This window comes from Saccostrea echinata, unplaced genomic scaffold (genome assembly GCF_033153115.1).
Source record: "Saccostrea echinata isolate AGI-Se365-2 ecotype Australia unplaced genomic scaffold, CSIRO_AGI_Sech_v1 ptg000047l, whole genome shotgun sequence".
NCBI lineage: Eukaryota > Metazoa > Mollusca > Bivalvia > Ostreida > Ostreidae > Saccostrea > Saccostrea echinata.
In genome coordinates, this window is record NW_026889796.1 from 15,431,646 (window position 1) to 15,451,446 (window position 19,801).

A 19,801-nucleotide genomic window follows, 5' to 3' on the forward strand; every position below is an offset into this window, starting at 1 on the left:
AGAGGGGAAAATGGAATTGTGTATATGTACACAAAATTAAACAGCACAAAATTTTAGAATATATATGATATGTTCATGTCATAACAGGGGTTGAAATATACGGTAGCCCAATGCCCAGGGCTAGTCATTTTAAGACTCGGGCTAGCTAATTCAAATGTAACGATAGTCAGTTGGACTAGCAGAACAGAAAAAATTCTCGTCAGTTCACTGTCTCTTTTCTTTATAGACTGGTTTCTTTTGACCGAGAATTATTTTAATTTGTTTCTTTCACCAAAGCGTTTGAAACTTTAACTTGTTATGTTTTCATTTTGCATGAAAAAAAATTTGGGCTAGTTAGTTTGAGGTTTGGGCTAGTAAATTTTTACTGATTGGTTGCCCATGGGCTAGTGGAATTTCCAGGAAAATTTCAACCTCTGCATAAAAATTGTATGAAAAAGTCATGTATTGAAAGTTTACCTGTTTTCTAGAGAGACTGGACAACATATTTTGACTACATTGTTGTGGATGCCAAAAAACCTTTATTTTTTGAGGAGGGAACAATTCTACGTCAAGTTGATAAGGTTTGTAAAGTATTTTTATGTTGTGAGAAAAAGAAAATATTACTTTTAGTTTCTTCATGCCTGTAAGATACAGCAGAATCAGATTAATTAACAGGCTTTTTTTTTTTGTAGGAGACTGGTGCCTTAAAGCTAGGAGCTCACACAGGACCTATACAGTCAGGACAGATTTACTCAGGAGGTAACTGGAACAACTAGAAGTTAAATTAATTTTAGATAAAGGGTAAACCATCCATACTACTATAAAAAGTAACAATTGTATAAAATATATCAGTTTCCTGTTTATGAAAAATTCTTCTACAGTTATTGCCAAGATCAAAGAAAATCTGCCAACATTATTCTCCAATAATTTAAATCATGAACGTCATCAAAAGATTATCAGATTTGAAACATATATCAAACTTGTACAGATGAGATAAATATAAAACTGAAATAAAAAACTTATTTAGACCATATCATTTTGTCATCTTCAGCAATCTAAACATCGTGTATTGCCTAAAACAGTTGATAAATGTCTATAGCTAAGGGGGATGTTTCACGGGCCTTCCCACATTTACACTCTGTGAATTTCCTGATAAAGCAATAAAATCGAAATCTGATTTTGCTATTTTTTAACCATAAAATTTTATAAATATATGTTACAAATTCATAAATGGTCAGAAAATATTTTTTATCCAGTGAAAGCTCAAATTATTTGCATTCCAATGCAATTGATCGATACACAAGAAAGCAAACCCTCTGGTGTTAAATTGAACAGCCTATAATCACAACATGGTGACCTAATTCGTTTCTTATAGAGGAAACTATCAGCCATATTTTCAAGTTATTAGTAGAATAGAAATAAAGTTCTTGTGAATGATACAGGATAACCTCCTTGGCCTCGAAATGTTGTTTCAAAAGTACATTTCTCGATCTTGGAGGTCATCTTGCAACATCCACACAAAAAAAGAACTTTATTTCTTAAATAAAAAATATATATTCTTTCATTCATCGTGGTTTATTATCAGCTCAGACAGAGGAAACAAACTGCATTTCTCATTTATCTTCCGATACAAATATACTTTAAGGTGGGGCATTCATGTTCTTTGCACATATATGTATCTCGATCTAGTTCATAAAATGAGGTGTGTGAAATTTCCCTGTTAATCCAATAAGATTCGAAAGAGAAATGTTATTTTAGGTTCCATTAGCGTCTTTCATGAGCTGATGAAGATTTATGACCAGGAAGTGTTGTATGTTGGCGACCATATTTTTGGTGACATTTTGAAGTCCAAAAAAGTAAGAGGTTGGCGGACATTCCTTGTAGTGCCAGAGCTGGCCCAGGAACTTCTTGTTTGGACCAAGAAAAAGTCCCTATTTGAGCAACTAGAGGACTTGGACATGCAAATTGGTGAAATGTACAGGTAAGGGAGTAGTTCCCCCCCCCCCCCAAAAAAAAAAATTAATTAATTATTATGTTAAAAATAATTTGACTATCTACTCACCATTTTGCTGTAAAAGAGCAAAGTGATAAGAGAAAGGGTCAGTATACATGTATTTAGTTTATCTCATCCTTTTTTGGCAGAAAGTTGGATACAAGGTCAATATATAATTTCCTTAATTTTATTGATATTATAGGAAGATTCACTACTTCATGTAAAAAAAAAATCCACGTTCAAAATATGATGAGATACATGTACATGGAACCTCGTACTTAATGTTTTGTACCATTGGAAGGAAATTTTGTAATAAAGAGTGGAATGGTTTTTAAGAGAGATTTTTTTCTTTCAGACATCTTGACAGTGAAAGTGAAACCAAACCAGACATTAGCAACATCAACAGATTAATAAGGGTTGGTTAACAGCTTTAGAAATTTCCCTTTACAGCTTTAGAACATACAATCTGATTAATCCTTTTACTCAAATTTATAAAGGCAGAATTCATATTTCTAGGTAACTGGTGGTCAGGAATCTCTATTAAAACACTTTAAAGCAACAGCCATACAATTTTACAAAGAAATTTTGTAATCTTGTAACTCATGTAAAGTGACATGACAATCCAATTATGTTCTGAACTGAAGATACAAACATATACATGTACAATGCTTGAAATAGTGACCCAAAATGAACCTAAAATAAATGGCAAATCTTAAATGAATGTTCATCCATATTTTTTTCTATTGATGGATTTCTGTTTGATTCATTCCTAACAGGAGACAACACACCAGATGGACATGGCATATGGAATCCTGGGAAGTGTCTTCAGAAGTGGTGAGGACATTTTTGAAAAAAATCACTTGTAGGCTTATGTTTCTCAACAGAAACTGCTTTTTGTATGCCATCCTTCTTTAGATTTGACCAAACTTTGTAAGTTTTAGAAAAAGGATGAAGTTATTGTCATGTACATTGTCTATAATTTTTTTGATGATTTCTTCAACTACATTTGTTCTGTCTTTTCTTTTGTTGAAAGGCTCCAGACACACATTCTTTGCCAGCCAGCTGATGAGATTTGCTGACCTATATGCGGCCTCTGTGGACAATCTCCTCCATTATCCTTTCTGCTATGTCTTTAGGGCTCCAAATATGCTGGTATGAAATTTGTATATTACATTGAAATAAGATTCATTTTCATTTTAAAATACTTTTCTTGTATATAGTCTATGACTTAAGTTTTTTCAGTTTTTAGCTCACCTCAACGAAGTTGGGGGAGCTTATGTAATACCCTCGATGTCCGCGTCCCAGGTTAAGGTTTTTGGAGCAGTTTTCTTTTCAAGTACTTCTATGGCCTATATTAGTCAGAGATGCATGGAGGATGCTTCTAGTGTGTTTTATTGTACCAGTCAAGGTTTCAGATGCTGCAATTTCAGCTAAAGAATGACCAGGTTAATGTTTTTGGAGCAGGTTAAAGTTTTTGGAGCAGGTCTCATTTCCAAGTAACTATAAGCCCTATATTGACCAAACTTGCATGGATGATACATCTAAGGATGCACACTACTGGACTTGCTTCGGATGCTGGATCTGACTTACATTTTCCGGATGAGTGACTAGGTTAAAGTTTTTGGAGTAGATCTCATTTCCAAGTAACTATAAGCCCTATATTGACTAAACTTGCATGGATGATACATCTAAGGATGCACACTACTGGACTTGCTTCGGATGCTGAATCTGACCTATATTTTATGGATGAGTCACCAGGTTAAAGTTTCTGGAACAGATGTCATTTCCAAGTATCTTTAAACCCTATATTGACCAAACTTGCATGGATGATACATCTAAGGATGTACACTACTGGACTTGCTTCAGATGCTGGATCTGACCTATATTTTCCGGATGAGTAACCAGGTTAAAGTTTTTGGAGCAGATGTCATTTCCAAGTAACTATAAGCCCTATATTGACTAAACTTGCATGGATGATACATCTAAGGATGCACACTTCTGGACTTGCTTCGGATGCTGGATTTGACTTACATTTTCCGGATAGTGACCAGGTTATAGTTTCTCGAGCAGATGTCATTTCCAAGTAACTATAAACCCTATATTTACCAAACTTGCATGGATGATACATCTAAGGATTCACACTACTGGACTTGCTTCAGATGCTGGATCTGACCTACATTTTCTGGATGAGTAACCAGGTTAAAGTTTTTGGAGCAGATCTCATTTCCAAGTAACTATAAGGCCTATCTGAACCAAACTTGCATGGATGATGCATCAAGGGACGAACAATCTCAAAACTTGCTTCGGATGCTGGATTTGACTTGCATTTTCTGGATGAGTGACTAGTTTTAAGTTTTCAGATAAGTCTATTCCCAAGTAACTGCAAGCCCTATCGGACCAAAATTGCATAAATGTTACATCTAGGGATGCACACTTCTAGATTATTAGTTTAGTGTGGGACTTTGCCTTACTTAAAGACAACATTCGTTGAGGTGAGCTCTGTAATATCTGATTACCTATGTTTTCAAGTTTCAATGAAAAAGGTGAAGATAATGAAACATAGGCTTCAAACATCAAAGAGTTTTTGGTCTGCTCTGTGCCCCACAAAGCAGAAATGGAAAGCAGATTAGACCAAAACCCCTTGGCTAAGGACCATGACTGAAAGTAGCTTACGGTATACTTCATTCCATTCTTGTTAACTTTTAAATGTACTAGCTAAATTGTTGAATTTTATTGAAATTGCCTACATTATAATGAAATTCTTTTGAAAGATGGCCCATGAGTCAACAGTGGACCATGAAGACATATTGCAGATGGAAACCAGCGGTTTGGCTTTACGCACTCGTGATATCAGAGAGAATTCTCAAGAGGAACGGAGAAAGCGCCTGGAACGGACACACAGCATTGTCCCTAATTTGTTTGCACCAACACCTCATCAGTTCACACAGTTAACAGAGGATGATAGTCCTGAAAATACGGAGACAGAATCATCAGGTTCCAAGTAGAAGTCAGAGGTCATAGGTCACGACACATGACATTGCTTTTAGTATTTTGAACTTTTTTTTTTAGCATGAAGATATTTTTGCAGCATTTTGATTTTTCTAAGGCATTCTTTTTTTCTTTATGATCTGAAGCCTTTTTATTGTAAATCCCTACCTGTGCATCTGCTGGTTACTTAAATATATTTATACCACAGTTTATTATTATTTAAACAGTAGAAGTCGGTTACTCCAGTATGAACAAAATAATGTCTACCTCAGTTGCATATAACAAAACCTCAGCTCGTCTGCTTAAATAAATTTTGCAAGTAATTAATGAAAGTTACCGTATTGGTACACATGCTTGTTGAACCTTTATTTATTTTTTTGTACAGACCATAAACGTTGTTTAAGCCATTACTTATATCTGCTGCTTTTAGCTTGTTTGTCATTGGGTCTGTGTTTTTGTTATCTGTTGATGAGTAACTGTGATATGTTTAACATAAGCAAGACTGATCTGATGTAGGTAGAAACATCTGTCTAAAATGTATCACTGCATTTGTAGTAACTTAAATTCTGCTGATTATATTTCAGCTGCTATGTACCTGAGACATAAGTCTATTTTTACTCAACTTTATTAAATGGACATCTGTGTAGTATGAAAAATATAAATTTATATTTTCCCTACCACTTTTTTTTTTTCAAATACAACAAAAATTGTATTAGAACAATGGAGAGTATATATTGTTAAAGCATTTTATTTATACTCATGCATCAAATGCACCATACACACATTATCCAAAAATGTTTTTACATTGTTAACCTTTTATTGACTGTAAACTTCTAGAAAATAATTGTCTCCTGTCGAACTGTGCAGTATTTGCACTACTCATGTTTTGTTTTTAATGAATGGTAGAATGACCCTCCCTTCCTCAGACTGTCTGTATACAATACTGCATCACATGACACTGTTCTCGAAACATAGCTGCAGAACTGTAGCTCTGGGATAGAAAATTGGACAGACATATCAGATCATATGAAACCATATGGTTGTCTGTTTGAATTTTCTGTCCCAGAGAGCTACAGTTCTGCGGCTATTCGGAAAGATCCACTACACCATGCCCAGTAATCTCTTACAATAAACTTATTAATATGTGTCTAACTAAACAATGTATCAATAAGATAGGGTAGTGGATAACCAAATACAGGTACTCAGTTGTTTGAAATCTGCTTCAAACTAGCTAGTATGTGTAAATGTATTGCTTACATTGCTACTTTAAATATGTATTAACCATATGTAGTTCTCCACATGATAAGTAGTTATTGGGATAAAATGTACATGTGGGCAGTATTCTAGTTACTTTTGCAGGATATGATCAAAATAGATATATATGCTGTTGTAGACTACACTAGAATCCTATATCATATGTAGGAGCAGTGTGACTGATAGTTTCTGCGGGTATATACATGTATTAAATGTAACTGTTGAAAGAATTTGCCATAATAACTTGCTTATATTTTTTTAAAAAGATGTTTTACATTCAGAGTTTATATTACAGAGCTCTAAATAGCATCTCAGTTAAATGATTACTAGCTTTATTTTTTGTTATTATTTATTTAAGACTTTACCCTTTGTCATTCCGTAGTTAGAAAATCTCGCATATCTACTGGCATGAGACATCTTCTTATCCATTGTTAGTTTTTTTCTTTCTTTTTATTTTTTTATTTTTTTTTTAGAATTTATGAATTATTTGCCTCTGTTATTTCCTGTGCTTAAAGATAATGGTAATTTGTTTTATTTAGTAGTATGTGAGCCTCACATAGTAGGTATATTACTTCATGGAAGAATCTCTGTAAAAAACACCTCTGTGTAAATGTATGATGTGAAATGTTGTTATGAGGTGAGAACTACGCATGAACGTGTTGAAGAATTAGAAAATTTAATTTGTGGTTCATAGGGAAGTATAAGCTGATACTATGATCAGGCCCCAAGACCATAAACTGAGAACAGACTTAAGTCAAAATTTCGAATCAATATAACTTTTGAAATAATTTTCATAACGAAACAAAATTTTCATCATATGTTTAAATTAGAATACTTTACAAAACTGCCAATTTTAAAGCACATATGTTAAATAAAACTCAAGATATTCAAAATCAAAATTTTGACATAAGTTTGTTCTCAGTTTATGGTGTCAAGGCCAGAAATGAATGAGCACCAATGCAATTTATCAAAAAATTTTATGGCATTGCTATAAACTAGTTTATTTATTATTAAATCCTGTGTTTGATGATATTTATTTTGTCTTGGAAGTTTTGGTTATTAAAACAATCAGAGGTAACTACCGGTGCATGGCATTCATTTCTTTGATTATTAGTGCAATAAAATATTTTAACATCTATTTTATTATTCACATAGAGGATTTAACTACACTGTTTTTTGATTAATTATTCATTTGAACGCTTTAACTTTGCCAATAAAACAAATATTTAACTTATAAATTAAGCCTTTTTTTTTTCATTATTTAAATCATGCAACAACAAATTGCGTGCAGGATGAGGATGCATGTAAGAAGTAACGAGGAAGGAATCAAAGTCAATTCTTTGCGAATTATATGCAGTACACTTCAGTCTTACCTTAGTTTAACCATTTTGTATATGATGAATCTGTGGGTGTTCAGATTAATGAGTAATCCGGATGCTGCATGAGACCTGTATGATATGTTTGAGAGATTCGGATTAAGGATGACTTTTAGATGTTTTCCTAGCTAGGTTTGTACCTCCGCTTGCAGTTGAAACGGAGACCTCTGGCATCCAAACAACGCAAAATGTGATAATGCAAAGTGAAAAAAAATCTGGAATTATTACATTTTGCGTCGTGATAAACGTAGAACGTATCAGCGCAAAATGGTATAATCACTTTTGGTCATAGACCTAGATTCATCATAAATATTGCGTAAATTATACTTCCCGTCAAAATAACAAATCACAGTCATTACTATGTGACAATACACACGATTTATATTATTTTGCGTTATAAAATTCTGCTTCTTCATCAACACAAAATAACGACGCAAAATGTAATAGACTGGTATTATTACATTTTGTTTTATTAAATTTACATACTGTAAAAAGTAAAGGAAGCAGAAAATAGTATACCTATATCATGATCTACCGTATAATGTAATAAAAGCTATTTAAGTCCACATAGGGATTGCTTTTTTCTTTAACTGAGTTTGGGAAATAAATGCGCTTTCAATCAATGAACATTTCCTAAAATTCGATCCCCAAGATAATGTATTGTGACGTTATGTTTTTCGTTGATCCCGATGCAATAGTTTTTACACATTGCGTTATAACATTTTGGGATCTGGACGCAGAATGTAAATAACGCAAAATGTAATAAATTATCTTAGTGTATCCACATACAAATTCCTTTTTTATATAATATTCGCTATTAAATGCCCTTTTTGGGGGGAGTGTGGGCAATATATATATGAGCTGTCTGGAAATAAGCATTTCTTAAAATTTGATCCACCAAGACAAATGTGTGAACTTCAACCGAATGAAAATTTTGTGTCTGAAAACTCCAAAAGGCGACGTCCGCCATTCGAACGGAACAGCTTTCAACCTTTCAAAATTTAAAGATAGGAGAGCTAGCGCATAAGGAATGTGCTTAAAACAATTTGTCGTTCGCTGCAATTTCAATATTGATTTGAAAAATGCAATAATTTTAAGAGATTGGCAGAATCAATGAGCGTGGTACTGTTTGGTAGCTGTTACGTCTTCGGCTTTCCCAATATGGCCGAAAAACTTTTACATCACCACATGTTAAAGGGGTCGCTTCCTATCAATTCTATAATGCCGATATCTGCTAAACAGAGTGAGTTGTCTCTTCTTAGCTCCAGACTCTATGGGGACAACCATTTGATTCTGAGGGGAGGGGCTGGCAGATTTTGTGAATAATTGATTTTTCCTGAAAAAATTCTCCATAGATAGAAAATAGTTTTACTCCACTAACCAACAATGCTAACAAATTTAGTAAAGTTTTTAAAGGTATAAACCTCTAATGTTCTCGATTACAAGATATTGTCTGGACAGGAATTCGACATTTTTTCTAAAAATGACCTTGAACTTGATCAAATGACCCTGATTCAAGGTCCAGACACAACTACCTTCAGGTCATAAGCAATCTGTGTATGAAGTATGAACTTCATGTTTCTACATATTAAAACAGGGACAGTTTCTGATAGTGACCTTGAAATTACCAGAATGACCTTGCATCAAAGTCATGACACACCGTCAAGACATAAACAATCTTTGTACTAAGTATGAGCTTCCATGCACTGATCCTTCATTACAAAGTTCAGTATACTGAGAAAAAAAATCACTTTCGGTCCGGAGTTACAGTAATAAAAATCAGGGAAAAAAAACTTAACATTTCATTTAAGCAAAATCAAAAGATTGACATCATATTTGGTTGGATCCATTATGAAGGGATTGCTGTGTGACCCAATATTGTTGACATTATTTAAAAAAAAAACAAATTACATATACAAATACTATCTGCTCTTTCCTTTTGAAGATTGACTTATTAATCATTTTGGGTCGGTTAACACTGCATGATCCTACTTGGACCATACAGTCGTTACCAAGCAGGCAAGCATTAAACTGGAATATCTTCATCCTAATTATGAAGAGGAAAAAAATCAACATCGACAAATTTTTTTCATGACTAACTTTCAACTGGTTTTAAATATTTATTCCAAATTATGGCTCATTTAAGGTATTTAGGTTATCTTAATTTAATCATATACCCATATTTTGCAACATTTTTTTTTTTTCTAAATGATACATCGATAAAATATGGTTGGAAAGATAAAACCTTAGCCAATACAAATATTTTCATATCAAAGTCTTCACGTGACGTGTTATCTCCAGTTATTACAAACACGATATGGACAATTCAGCTTGTACGTATATTGTTTTCTTCTGTATTTTTGTAGCTTGATATTTTTCATGTTTGTAAAATCTTCTTCTTTATTAATCTGTGATGAAACTGGTGTTTTCTGTTTCCATGCCCTTGTGTCACTGTATTTTAAATGAAAGAGGAAGTCAGCTGGATTTATTTAATGTAAATTGCATACGGGGCATTCAATCCCCCAAACGCACAACTGGATACTGTTATAAAGTCAGCATAGAAAAGTTTAATTTTAATATGTTCTAGTCTAAAAAAAAAATCTCATTCCTTTAAAGTAGAAATACAGTTACCTATGTAACTAGTGTACTTTTATATGACACATCTGTTTCATATTTGTGTCATATCATTTATTTTCGGTTTTACTAGAAAAAAGATATTGATGGCAGACTAACAACTTAACTTTTTGATTATTAAACGTGATGGTTTCAACTTTTCTATCGTCAACTCCCCTTATTTATGTAGTTCACCTCTGATTTTCAGGGACACAATTCGAACTATGTTTAAGCATTTAGCATATGTTTTGATATTATCTTCCCATATTGTAAATATGTTGTGTATATGAAAAAAGTTGATCGTCATTTTGCTGAGAAACGATCGTTCTGCTATATGTTTAAGTTTAATCAGTTGAAAATCAAACGGAAAAAACTCATTCAGAGGAAGAATTGACAAAAAACACCATTATCACCTGTATATGGGGTTTATGTTTCCCAGTTGAGCTGATACACAAGAGTATGTTCTACATTCGATCAATTTCTAAACGGAGACAGGTTACTGAGAAATAAGTTGATAGTACAAGGATATCAACAATCTCGTTTAAAGCCAACATTTCGTAAATTCTATGGTCGATACAATGACCTTGTTTGCAAATACAATCCATCGTTAGGCCGAACAGTGACTCACACTTTTTAAAAAAATTGTTAGGCCCTTATTTTCACACTGAATTGTCTAGGGTTTTTTCCGATTACACGATCACGACAAGAATTAAGCACATGCCGGATGTGACCGGTCGACAGGTGATGCTCACACCTTCATAACACCAGATCTCAGTTCATTTGTTTTCAGAGGACCGTGCTTGTTCCGCTCACAATTTTTACTGTTGAATTGGACTTTTGAGCATGATCGCTGTTGGTTATCTTCACATTACATGCTTAAGAAATTTGGGGATGATTTAAAGCTGGAAACATAGAAAAGGTTCATATTAATTTTTGTTGAAAAGATAAGATCTGAGATAAAAGTCAGCATTTAATTTAATGTATTGTGGCTTAGGAAGACTGTCTCTTTCTTTTAAATGAAATTAATAATAACACGATCATAAAAAAGGATCATATGTTTTATGTGCAAAAATGTAAAACATTTTTTTCTGAAAGCACTGTCTTCGAAAGGATGGCTCTTTCAAAACGTTGTATATACATATAATTTGTAGTCATAATCGACAAAATGAACTAATTTCAAATAGGCCTAAAGAAACAAATAAGTTTAGAGTTTCTAGTCATAGGTTGAGTATAGTAATGGGTCGTCACAGGAATGCTTTTAAGATTCCAGGGAATCTGTTTGCTATGTGCACATAACAAAATAGAAGAGGAGTTCCATTCCATATAATGTCCATGCATTTTACTTTAATATATGAAAACTGTACAATGTATATTAAAATTGAAAATAACACAGATCAAAGATGCTTAAATTAATCGATTAACTTCGTTCGAAAAGTGTGAACTTTTAACCAAATCCACTTTTCTACGAAATAATTCTACAATTGATTGAATTATTTATGTATTTTTGTAATCTTTCACCCTTTGTCAATTAAAATTTGAGTATAAACAAAATGTATATTAGTATATTTTAGAAATGTGATAAATCTGATAAATCCAATAAACCGAAAGTGGTTGAAACTAGTAAGTGAACTATCAAGCTTTTCAGGTTGAAATGATAGTCTCGGATTTATCAGTAAAAAAAAAAAAACAGCACGAAGGGGGTGGAGAGCCTTAATCTATGAACTGTGTAAATGTTTGATTAAGGTTCCACTAAAGGTATTTTTGTGTGTAACATTCAAACTTCATATAAAAGGCACTATCTTGACTAACTCAGGGATATAGAGATTATTGTCTGTTTTATCAAAACAGCCGAATTACAAGAAGTTTGATTGATAGTTTGCATGCAGTTCATAAACATATACAGGTATGAGAGAATATGAATATCATTTAGCCTCTGAATATATATTCGTGGATAATAAAGATAGATTTTTTTCGAAAGAAATTCGTTATTGCAAAGTACATGTACATATTAATTTGTTATTTTGTACTTAAAATATCTATAACATAGAAAACTGTTAAATCAAATATTTTTTGTCAACTTCATAACACTGAATAGTTTGCTGGGATGTAACTCTCAGGCCACAACATATAGGAACATTACCAAAATTTGGCCACTGTTAACAGGGTCTCTATAAACCAAAAAAATACCTATAGCGGAACCTTAAAGAACTACTCCATCTGAAAACATGCATTCATTATTCAAAGTATCTTGTTTACCCATCACATGATGATGTCATCTGCAGATAACCAAATATGTAGGTCTTAAAATACAGTGTACACGTACGTAATATTGCATCAGTGTACGACATCAGGACCAGGTGCGTCACGAGAATATGATAACATGAATATAAAGCACACAAAATACTTGCCTTAATAGTTCTCTGTATTTTTATATGTTTGAATATTTTTCATATTTATCACCGACCACTGTGGTTTGTCTTGGATTTATCTCTCTCTCTCTCTCTCTCTATTCTATGCCTAATGCCTTTTAAGCCGGAGATTATAACCTTTAAATCAAAAGGTTTTGAAGAACACTAAAATACAATGTCAAAAAATTGCATCATTTTGGACACTAAAGCACAATTTTCAATTAAAACAGTTGTTTATAGATCATGTTCTTGCTAACGTCAACCTGCAAGATAGAACAGATAATTTTTTTCTTTTCAGTTAAACAGCAGCAGTATCCACCTCAGTACGGCCAGGTCCCCCCGTCTCAGTATGGCCAGGTCCCCCCATCTCAGTATGGTCAGCAGTACGCACCCCAATATTCTCAACCAATGCATCATAGTTCATCGAATGTCACCGTAGTGGTATGTTTACTTATAAAATGTAACAGATATGGATAAATACCGGTATTATATTAATATTCATAGTATTATGAGGAATCCACATGATCCAGTGGCGGATCTAAAGGGGGTTACGGGGGTTGCAACCCCGCTTTGGATTCGCTAAAAAATAAAATAAGAGAGAGAGAAGAGAGTCCAAAATATTTGAACTGTGTTTTATTGTTCCGGAAAAAGTGTTTTACCAAATACTTTTTCGTGAATCAATGCTTTTCCAGTTTTAAGTAAACACCATAAACTAATTCAGATCTGAAATAAAAGTTGAGATTTACATTATCTAATCAGTTTCTTAATGATAACAATGTTCTTATTTATTGATAGCATTCATATTAAGTTGTCGTTTAACTGTGTAAACGTACATTATAACAACTCTCATTCCCTCTGCAACACCCCCCCCCCTTTTGAAAAAAATCTAGATCCGCCCCGATGATCCAATATTGCTTGCATTCTCTCCACTCTTTTTCTTCGCAAGAGGCAGATATTTGTCAAGTTTTGTGGACACAGGAATCTATCACTTGGCAACAATTTACATCTAATTGGCCTTGGGGAAGCAATGACTATGCCAGAGGAATTAGAAAAACTGACCAGTCCGCAAGGGCCCCGCAGAGGGATAAAGAGTGGGGTTAAAGGAATAAAAAATGTGATCATTTGATTATCAAAAAAATAAAATAAAGGAAGAAAGATGTGAAATTTAAAAGTATTTCAACCAAAATGAATTTTGATAAATGTCAGCCTTGACAGCCTTAAAGGAATGCAGAGTCTACTGTCCTGAACTATATATTTAAAAAAAGCACTTGCAGACAGAAGTGTTATTCAATCTAAATGTAACACATTAGGCTCAGTTATTCAATCTGAATGTAACACATTAGGCTCAGTTATTCAATCTGAATGTAACACATTAGGCTCAGTTATTCAATCTGAATGTTACACATTAGGCTCAGTTATTCAATCTGAATGTAACATATTAGTCTCAGGATCTTCTGTAGCACACAAGGTATATATCATCCTTTTCTACAAAATTGTACTGGGAATTTCTCTTTGCGGTTTTATTCTTAAAGTTAAGATTTTACTCCAAAACCCCAGCCATGTATGACAAACACAATCAACCTTGAAATCAAAACATGTCTGACCACCTGTTGAAAAAAAAAAATAATTTAAAGGAAATGGGCAAACAATGCATGCAAAATGCCTATAGTTTCAAGTGTATAAAAGTCATGTTCATTTTTTGAATTCATTATTTAAAGTTAAGTTCTTATAATTGAAAGGAAGGAAATTACGACAAATAACACTTTTCTGTGAGGAATTCTTTAATTGTTCACTTTCTTAATTGTCGAACAATAAGCATTTTGCTCGCCTTGGTCGCCCATTAATATTTAGGACAAAGAAAAAAGTTGTTAAAAAGTAGAGGTACTGTGAGCGAGCTCTTTCATTTTACTGAATAACTTGACAGACAAACAAGGTGAATAGATTCCTGAATATATTCAGGTATGCATACCCCCATAAACTGCTGGCAGGGGATATGAAAAAAAAAAGTAAACGGAAAGACAAGTACATGTAGATTACTAAAGGGCACCCACAAATGGCTCTAAAGCCCTAAAAAGAGAGAGAAAGTGACTTTAGGATTCAGACCATTGTATTTAGTATCTTTGTTTTACTTCCCTTAATTCTTTAAAAATGACCCTCCGATACGACCCCCCCCCCCCAAAAAAAAAAAATTAAAATAAAAAATTAAAAAAGACATATTAAGTAACAAGCAAGATAAATGGATACGAAAGCTGTTATAAGTTATATTCTTTTATTTTCAAGTACTTACATTGTGTCAAACAATAATATAAATGGGATTCAACACGCTTGAATTTCTTTTGAATTTTGCTTTCTCACTTGAAATTTTTTTTTAATAATTGTTATTTTTCTCATAAAGACTAAGACAACTGCGACCCTTTTCACAAAAAATCTTACGACTAAGACAAAAATTTTCCCAGTCTATAACAAGTATCTCAGCTGTAGTAGGTCACCAAAAATCTAATATTTCTATTGCATTAGACTATAGATTAAATAATATTTTAGAAAAAAATAATATCTTTCTTACTCAAAAAATTACAGAGGTGTCAAATTTTTATCTTTATTGTAAGAATTTTTGTGAAAAGGGCCACTGAAGCCTTAAAATTGTATGGATTCCAATTAAAAAAAAAAAAAAAAAAACAAACAAACAAACAAACAAACGAGAAAATTGTTGAAAATTTGACGAACTTGTGTTGTTGTTGTTGTTTTTACCAGATTTTTCTAAAAACCTACCCTCCCGGTGACGCAAAACAAAGAATTAATTTACTGTGGCCTTTCTGTTAAATCATATAATTCGTATAAATTACAGACAGCTGGAATACAACCAACAGTTGTCATTCCTGTTAACACGGAAAGGGACTGGACAGTTCCCGCCATTCTTGCTACACTTTTCTGCTTCCTACCTACCGGGATCTGCGCCATTATAGCTGCTGTTAATGTAAGTCTGTATGATACATGTACTTTGTTTTCTACGAAACTTGTAGAATGCATTTTAACTTTGTTAAAAAGCCCTTGCTGAAACTTCTGAAATCCAAGGGCCCGTTTTACAAAGAACTTACGTCAAAGACCAAAAACTTAAGTTGATTGTAAAATTTTGCAAAATTGATGATTCTCTTTAAAATTGCTAGCGTAAAAATATCTTACTACATTCCTTGTTAAAAGATTAAAACCATTTTAATATAATGTAAATTAAAAAGTTAAAAGCAGAATTAAATTTTGGTCTTAGTTGTAAGTTCTTTTGTAAAACGGGCCCCAAGATATTAAAAAGAACTTAAAGAGATTATGCATGTGTATAGCATTTTCGATCACTATCATTTTGAGCCTTGCTTTTGCATAACTTTTAAACCACAATCAAACCACTGTGAAAAAATTGAAAAAAGTCTTTATTTCTTATTTTTTCATACAACAGGCCAGAAGCCAGTTTTTAGCTGGTGACCTAGAGGGAGGGAGAACCAGCAACGCCTGGGCAAGAGGTCTAACCATTACTTCCATAGTGTTGGGGACCGTGCTGATTTCCATTATCATAGCCCTATACATATGGGTGTGGAGTGTGGCTACTTCTTTCAATGATGGCTATTGAAAGTTAAAAACTTAAAAATCTGGAAAATAATCCAGGAATACCCTCCAACTCTTCTAAGAAATTCCAAAAACGTTAAAGAATAATTCAATTAGGCCCATAGGACCCGGGAGATTGGGGAGGCGGGGGGGGGGGGGGGCTGTGCCCCAAATTTTTGCCAGTATATATACTTACATTAGAAAACAAAGTTAATTTACAGTGGTGCTTTTTCAGTAATTTTGTAACTATGTACTGTACAATAAAGAAAAATGGTAATATACGATTGTGTCCTTCAAAGATATCGTCTGGTGAACTTTTTTATTACTTTTTAAAAAATAAATATATATTTATTAATTGATTTATTCTTTTATTTCTTGTTTGTCAAACTTTCCATCAAGCTTTGACCCTATATTGCTCCCTATATGGGCCTGTTCAATGTGATCATTCATTTTTATAAATTCAGTCTTTTGAGAGAGAAAAAATACGAACAATAAAAATCTTAATTTTCATTTTTTTTTTTAATACTTCAGTCATCTTGTCATCTTATTAATCTAATTGATTCACGAATAGCAAGTCAACCATCCATTTATAAAAAAATAAATAAATAAATAAATAAAAGAATTTCATTGTTTTCGTTATATTGCTTACATGCCTGTGAAATGGAAAAAATAATTCTTCAATATATTGAAGAATTGCCAATTTTATTTCGGTGGCAAAGAACATGGGTGAATTTGGCAAACAATAAACCTATTCATAATTGGGCACTGAACACGAATCGGGAGTTTGAATTCCACTTTGATATTACCTATATTTATAAAAGACATAGTAACACACCAGTAACACAACTGTGTAAAACGAGTGGCTTCCAATCTTTTTGTGCGATAATTTTACGAAATTGAATTGGCATAAAAACCATTTAAGATCCTTGCTATGCCCTACATGCTTTAATTCCTTAGTATCTTGTCACTCGTCGGCTTTTCAGAAAACATTAGGTTGGAGCCGCTTTCAATTACAATGCAGTTTTAATAACATAATTGAATTAGACAATACAAATTGTACCACACCTTAAAAGTGACATCATCATTATTGCTCCTTGAACTTTGATAACCAACTTTTTTTTATTCAAGACTTACTCAAACGATCACCTATGCACCTTTTAAGAAAACCTTTTATATATGAAAATGAATCCCGTTTCATAACAAGTGACCCATGAACCACATCGCTCACCTAAGCACTTTGGCTAGAAAATTGAAATTTAAATATGAAACTGGCCTCAACCTACCACCCAAAGGGGAGGGGGAGGGGGTGATTTGAACACACTTAAATTTGCACTTACTGGGGATGCTTCCATATTTCTTTGACTAATTATGTCTTTAGAAGATTTTCACAAATATATTTCTATGTAAATGTTTCATCTTCTATCGTGGCCCCGTCCTATCTCCGGAGTACATGATTTGAACTAACTTGAATCTACATTTCTTGAGGATGCTTCTACATAAATATGACTAATCATGGCTTTACTGTTCTTGAGAAGAAGATTTTTAAAGCCATTTCCTTTATATTCTGATGTATAACTTTGATCCTCTGTTGTGGTCCCACCGTACCCCGGGGTCATAATTTGAACAAACTTGAATCTACATTACCTGAGGATGCTTCTAATATTAATATGAGTAATCATGGATTTGCTGTTCTAGAGAAGCTTTGTCTATTATAATCATTTGTAAAAATTGATTGCCCATGGTAGCCCCATCCTACCCCTATGTGTCATGAGTTGAAAAAATTTGAATCTACACTACATGTACCTGAGGATGCTTCCATTTAAATATGAGTAATCATGGTTTTACTGTTCTTGAGAAGAAGATTTTTAAAGATTCTTTCTTTGTATTCCTGTGAAAAACTTTGATTGCCCATAGTGGCTCCGCCCTATCCCTGGGGGTCATGATTTGAACAAACTTGAATCTACATACTACCTGAGGATGCTTCCATGTGAGTATGACCAATAACGGCTTTGCTGTTCTTGAAAGGATTTTTAAAGATTTTTCCTGCATATTCCTAAGTAAAAATTTGATTGCCCATTGTGGACCCACTCTATCCCCGCGCTCCAAGATCTGAACAAACTTAAAGAAAGCTTTCACATAAGTTTCATGTTTTCTGGCTCATGTGGTTCTTGAGAAGAATTTTTTTTTAAATGATCCATCCAATTCTCAAAATTTCTTAATAATCTCCCCTTGGAAGAGGGCGTGGCCCTTCATTTGAACAAATCTAAATGTCCATCACACAAGGATACTCTTTGCCAAGTTTGGTTGAAATTGGTCCAGGGGTTCTGGAGAAGATGAAATTGTAAAAGTTTACTACAACGACAAAAACGCCAATACCGACAACGAAGACAGACAACCTCTCGCAGACAAATTTGGATCAGAATTAAAAGCTTACTTGAGCCTTCGGCTAAGGTGAGCTAAAAAGTAGCTAAAACCCTTCTACTATAAAATTGCAAACAAAATAAATATGTTCATGTATTATACCGGATGTTTTAGTATTAACTCTTGTTATCTTCATTATTCTCGAGGGTCATTCATAAAAAATGCAATGCAATTGACTGTGCATCAAAAAAACTAATTGCATTCAAAGTTCAATACGAAGACAACACAATTCATTGTTTTGAAACAATCCTTGGTCGCCTCTGTAAATGTTTTCCAAGCTTCCCCAGTTGCAGTAATTATCAGAAATATGTTCTTTGTTTTCTGTATTTGCTTGCACAAAAAAGAGAGTTGTCATCATTTATCGAGAGGTTCCATGTAACTGTTTCTTGCAGAAATGCAAAACGCGTTTAAACGAAATTAAATGCAGCAAAGTACACACATGGAGTTCATCTCAACGAAAAAGAACCAGACTATAAGGTGATTTAGCTCGATGCATATTTGATTTTCGAGACATGTTTCATATTGTAAATTTTGAATATTTACCGGGTGGTAGTAACAAAATTTACAACAATAATTTAAACGTTCACTCATATCTGTATTATCTAAAATTATAATATTTTCGGAATTTATTTCATTTAAATCTAATTCTAAAATGTCATTTGTAGTAAATAATTAAAGTAATAAATGTATTAAAATAAATATATTATGGGTAATAAATATATATACTTAAAAATTTTGAATTTACCAGGTGACAGTAAATACAAAATTTACAATATGACACTACCAATGCGACGATGTGTGGTATATTTTCTCGTACACAGCCAGAAATTCTAGAAGCATTTTATATATTCATTTATTTAGTTTGTTTGTTTGTTTGTTTATTTATTTATTTATTTATTTATTTATTTATTTATTTATTTATTTATTTATTTATTTATTTATTTATTTATTTATTCATTTATTTATTTATTTATTTATTTATTTATTTATTCACACGTATTTATTTATTTCATTTATTCACTTTTTCAATCTTATTTATTTTTATTTTTAATATTTATTCATTCAATCTCTCTTTCAATCATTTTAATTTATTTGATTGATTAAAATTTTAACGAATATTTCCTCGTACAACTGTCTCCAAATTATTGGAAGAGTACTCTCCCGTAGAATTCATACGT

At 32.9% G+C, this 19,801-nt stretch overlaps 2 protein-coding genes across 2 annotated transcripts in view; both read left to right on the forward strand.

Annotated features, from left to right (window-relative positions):
• The window catches only part of LOC133202701 (cytosolic purine 5'-nucleotidase-like), a 64,286-nt gene extending 56,834 nt beyond the window's left edge, over positions 1 to 7,452 (forward strand). Inside the window, exons 13-19 of the mRNA XM_061338559.1 lie at positions 468 to 560; positions 672 to 738; positions 1,738 to 1,960; positions 2,328 to 2,388; positions 2,749 to 2,806; positions 3,006 to 3,124; positions 4,744 to 7,452. Coding sequence (XP_061194543.1) covers positions 468 to 560; positions 672 to 738; positions 1,738 to 1,960; positions 2,328 to 2,388; positions 2,749 to 2,806; positions 3,006 to 3,124; positions 4,744 to 4,977 — 855 coding nt within the window. The 3' untranslated portion in view covers positions 4,978 to 7,452. The remainder of the gene's footprint in view (positions 1 to 467; positions 561 to 671; positions 739 to 1,737; positions 1,961 to 2,327; positions 2,389 to 2,748; positions 2,807 to 3,005; positions 3,125 to 4,743) is intronic.
• Positions 7,453 to 8,811: 1,359 nt separating this feature from the next.
• Positions 8,812 to 16,326, forward strand: LOC133202525 (uncharacterized). Its single transcript, XM_061338363.1, has 4 exons — positions 8,812 to 8,833; positions 12,910 to 13,052; positions 15,457 to 15,585; positions 16,057 to 16,326. Exons 1-4 carry the CDS (start codon positions 8,812 to 8,814, stop codon positions 16,225 to 16,227), a joined length of 465 nt encoding a protein of 154 aa, XP_061194347.1. The 3' UTR covers positions 16,228 to 16,326.
• Positions 16,327 to 19,801: the final 3,475 nt, after the last annotated feature.

Coding starts and splice junctions, on each gene's coding strand:
- LOC133202525 (XM_061338363.1), top strand. CDS start 8,812: ATGCCGATATCTGCTAAACAGA. Junction 8,834..12,909: donor GCCGATATCTGCTAAACAGA/GTGAGTTGTCTC, acceptor TTTTCTTTTCAG/TTAAACAGCAGCAGTATCCA. Junction 15,586..16,056: donor CCATTATAGCTGCTGTTAAT/GTAAGTCTGTAT, acceptor TTCATACAACAG/GCCAGAAGCCAGTTTTTAGC.